Source organism: Helianthus annuus, chromosome 9 (genome assembly GCF_002127325.2).
Source record: "Helianthus annuus cultivar XRQ/B chromosome 9, HanXRQr2.0-SUNRISE, whole genome shotgun sequence".
NCBI classification, from domain to species: domain Eukaryota; kingdom Viridiplantae; phylum Streptophyta; class Magnoliopsida; order Asterales; family Asteraceae; genus Helianthus; species Helianthus annuus.
This window is the reverse complement of record NC_035441.2, coordinates 46,181,523-46,186,048: the sequence shown is the minus strand read 5'-3', so window position 1 is coordinate 46,186,048 and position 4,526 is coordinate 46,181,523. Positions and strand designations below refer to the sequence as shown.

The 4,526-nt window shown below is 35.0% G+C and overlaps 1 protein-coding gene across 1 annotated transcript; it reads right to left on the bottom strand.

The window, feature by feature from the left end:
• Positions 1 to 223: 223 nt before the first annotated feature.
• LOC110877472 (AP2-like ethylene-responsive transcription factor AIL5) lies at positions 224 to 4,088 on the bottom strand. Its single transcript, XM_022125618.2, has 9 exons — positions 3,760 to 4,088; positions 3,371 to 3,656; positions 2,668 to 2,750; positions 2,325 to 2,333; positions 1,875 to 1,963; positions 1,711 to 1,784; positions 1,578 to 1,628; positions 1,217 to 1,293; positions 224 to 1,018 (listed from the first exon to the last, which is right to left on the bottom strand). Exons 1-9 carry the CDS (start codon positions 3,890 to 3,892, stop codon positions 429 to 431), a joined length of 1,392 nt encoding a protein of 463 aa, XP_021981310.1. The 5' UTR covers positions 3,893 to 4,088; the 3' UTR covers positions 224 to 428.
• Between the last annotated feature and the right edge of the window lie 438 nt (positions 4,089 to 4,526).

Below are 4,526 nucleotides of genomic sequence, written 5' to 3'. Positions count from 1 at the left end.
ATTACATCACTATCATGTACAAAAATATAGTAGTATGTATTATATTTAGGGGTCTGAATATATTAACACGATTACAACACTATAACGTACAATATATAGTAGTGTGTATTATATCTAGGGGTGTAAACATATTAATACTATGAAGAGATATTCGAGATCAACTCCTTAAAAGTTTGATAATTATGCAAATCTAGTTGAATCCTCACTACAATAAACAACAATATGAAGAACATTTTCTATTAATTATAAGGCAAGTCAGCAAAGATGAAAAAGGCAAAAAAACCAAAGAAAAAGTGAAAAAAAGTAAAGCAAAAACATAACCTAAACTAATGATACAAAGAACTCAGTGTTAGTACTATCTTCTGTCAACTTCTGCAACCCCTCATCAGTCATCTCATTCAACTCTCACTTTACCCCATCCAATCAAATCATTCCATTCCAAAAATGGGTGTCTGAAAAACAGAGAGATTTTGCTTGGCTGGTGGATTTGAGTGAAAAGACTGTTCTATCCAGCTTCCATAACTAGATCCATTCAAACCTACAGGGGTACCCATTGGAATTGCTGATTCAGTACTTAAAGCAACAGTAGTACCATTATCATTCTCTTGTTGAATCACCTCACTATTGTAGTACCCATTGTTGGTTGTACTTGAAGGGTATTCCATGACGTATGGCATTGTACTTGTACATTGATAGCTATTGCTTTGAGTGTACCCGAAGACCGCATTCCAGTAATCCGGGCACGGGTCTTGTTTCACGGGCAAGGCGAAGCTAAGGATGTTCGAGTGTGGTTGTTCGGAAGTTGTGGCGAGATCTTGGTTGAGGGATATTTGGTTGTTGTCGGACACAGTCTGATCCATTGAGGTTTTGGATTTGCTACACATGCCACCGATTGGGAGGTTTTTGTTGGCGATGCTGTTCACGTCGTATCGGCTCATGTCGAAATTTGTGACCGCGTTTAACCCTCGGAATTTGATGGCTGCAATGTCGTATGCCTCCGCTGCTTCTTCTTGTGTGCCTGAAGAAATTAACGAATTTATTGGTCTAATTGAATGTTTCCTGATATGACATTTGAATACCAAAACATAGCATTCAGATTTGCAATAATGTAATAATCAATTAGGCTTAATATGCAATATTGCAGATCCGAACGCTTAGTAACATAAGCTTTTTGACTTGATAGTCACACATGATCGCTTAGTAGAAGGAGACTCACTAAAGGTTCCGAGGTAGAGATCTTTGTTTCCGGCTACTCGTCCTATTCTCGCTTGCCAACGTCCATGTTGATGGTGCCTGCATTTTAGAAACCGTTAGATTTCAACTTCACTACTCAAACAAACACTTATTATGAAAAAAAAATGGAAGTTTTAGTTGAAAATGCTTCGGTTATGCTATGGGTGGGCGGGCGGCCAATGGACAGGACTGCCCGTGCAAATTTACATTTAAAATGAAAAAAATGTAATATTCATGTAAAAAGTGGGAACCAACTAAACATGTATAGATAATTGTTTCAATATACATTTAAAAGTTCACATTAAGTTGTTACTAAAAATTACAATAACAAACATATTAATTACCTTGTGACACCCCTATAAATGGAGGCTCCTCTAGAAAACCCACTGCTTTTCCTGCAAATTTTCCAATGATTTAGATGATATATATCCACAATCGAACGGTAGCGATATGAAAATGCTAGTTTCACTAAATTACCTTCTAAGTGAAGCAACAAATTCTTGCCTAGTCATGTTCTTCATTTCTTCAATCTCTTTCTGGTAGTTGCAAACCTGAATCATCAATAAACATCAAGCTTCTGATTTTTGCAACGATAAAAAGCTCTCAATTTCAAATAAATACAAACTAATACAATTTGGTACCGGAAAATTTGTCGTGGTGGTCAGACCCCAGTACTTAAGAGCTGCAAGATCATAAGCTCGAGCTGCTTTGTCTTCTTTGTCGTATCCACCTGATTTATTTTAGATTAAAAACTTAGTAAATCTTCTTTGTCGTATCCACGAGATTTGTGACCGTAAAAACCAAAAACCGTCACTAAATTTTGTCGCAAAACAGTATAGGTTTTTGCCACCGCATTCTCACGAGTCGTGGCATAAATTATTTGTCGTTTAAAAAAAATAAATATAATTTAGAAAGTTATGACCATTTGAACATACTCGACAAGATAACTGACAGTAGTAATAATTTCAAAACAACTCGATAATTTAAATAATGTAAACAAATGAAAAGATCAGTCTCCGAATCTCTGATACATTGCATGCAGATAATAATTTTAAAGAAAAAGATTCAAGATTAAAAGATCGAAAACTCACCCAAGTAAACTGAAGATTCAACCAATCAATCAGTACATGCAACAAAAGCAAACAAAAAAGATGTTTAAATTAGGGTTCTTGTAAAAAAGGAACAAAAAGGCGCACGTTAGCCTAAACCGCCATACACATTTCCGGTGATTAAAAATAGCAAAGCTATCACCGCCGGTAGTTTTATAAAAACCACAAAATCTGAGCCGTTTATGGGTCGTTGTTTTTCTAGGGATAAGAACCTGGTTTCTATAAATGAAATAAATTTATTCAAGATTTGACTCGGATCTTTGGTAGCTATAATGGCGCATGTTAGCCGGTGCAGTATATAGTCATTTATCTTTGTTTAGGTTACCTTGTCTTCCTTTCCTACTTTGCCCTTCTCTTCTGCAACTATTATCCCATAAATGAGCTTCATATCTCCCCGTCCATCTATGCCTACAAAACATTTATGCAAAATAAAAATTAATAATCTTTTTAAAATACTGTTACTCATATCTTTAGGTTAATTGTTTAAAATAATAAGATGATTTACATTTACAAAAATAAAGAATTTGCAACTAATTATAAAATATAAATTTATTTATAAGAAAACGAATTTTACTCTTTATATAGCAACATATTTTATTTTCGTGAACATATTTTTGGCCACTAATAGATAGAACAATTAATGATCTTCATAAAATACTTTGATTCATTTTAGGGTTTATTATATTGTTTATGATAATAAACGTTTTAAAGAAAGCAATTTGTTACCAATAATAACAAAACAAAAAATGATCTTTTACTCATCCTAGCAACATATTTTATTTTCTTCAACATTTTAAACATCAACCCTAAAATAATGAAATTTTCATAAAAATCAGAAACATTAAAGCAATTTATTAGAAACTATGTTTTACTCATCAAAGCAACATATTTTATTTTCTTGATCACTTATCTTTTTTTTTTTTTTTTTTTTTTTTTGCCATCTATAGCTACACAGTACACATAATTTAAGTTACATATATGCTACGATTTTACTAGATTATCCAACTAATATTTGATAAATATTTTACCTTGTAACACCACGGTAAATAGAAGTACGTTGGCCAAAGGTATCAACAGCCTTTCTCACCGGAGAGTTTTCTTGCTGTGGCGGCGCCGGTGTCACCGCCAGTTGCTGCTGGTTGTCCGATGAGAACCCATGAAGAAAACTAGTCGCTATTGTCTTCAACTCAGAATCATATATTGATGTTGTGTCATGGGGTTGCTGAGATTCATCTGAAAACTGACACACATCATGACCAGATCCGCTAGAGCCGCCGAGAAAGTCTTCCAGTTTTGGAGTAACATCTGCATCATCTGTAAAAGATAAAAAGATAAAAAATGATTAGTTAAAGATTGTTGTTCTATGTTTTGGTTGAAGATGTGTGTGTGTGGGTTATATAGGGTGGTAGAAGAGTACGGTGGTGGTGGTGGTGTAAGGCGGCGGCGTGTGGTGGTTGTAAGATGGTGGTGGTGGTGTTGGAGAGAGAGAAGGTGAGCCAGTTGTTGTGATCCTGGAGATTAATGGGTTGATCAGAAGGATTCATGTTCATAGTTTCTTGATAAGTGTGTGTGTGTGTGTGCAATGGAGAGTTTGAAGTTTTTTTAAGTTTCTTGTGTTTGTTTGTCTGAGTTTTCTTTTTTTTTTTTTTCTTCTTTGGGAACTAGCGTTGCTTATGTAATGTGTTATGTGTTTGGAGACAGGAGAGATGGTTTTGAGGTGATGATGTGTGTATGCTTTTTCTTTAGTTTCTTTAGTTTTTGTGTTGGGGTGGGGTGGGGGTGGGTTTGAGTTATTTGAAGTTAAGAGATTTAGATTATTCTACAACGTCATCTTAAAAGAAGGTAAAGAAAAAGAAAAAAAAAAGTTGTTGAACGGTAATAATGTGAAATCCATTAGTTAATTTAGTTATGTATGACTAACAAAAAGTAGAGCATAAATCACAAAGTTAGGAGCAACCTAATAGTTGGTTTTGAACAGGTTTTAAGAGTAATGTCTAGTTCGATGTCATAGTGGCTATTTAGGTCGGGTTTGACCTGCAGCTCGATATTGTTTGATTGTATCGTTCACGTGTCCTTGAAAACGCCCTTTTCCTTGAGAACGGAATTGTTTTCTCACGGTGGTTGCCATTCTAGACGTAGAACGGCAATAGGGGCAATCTCATCATAGCGGCACGATGGTCGCCA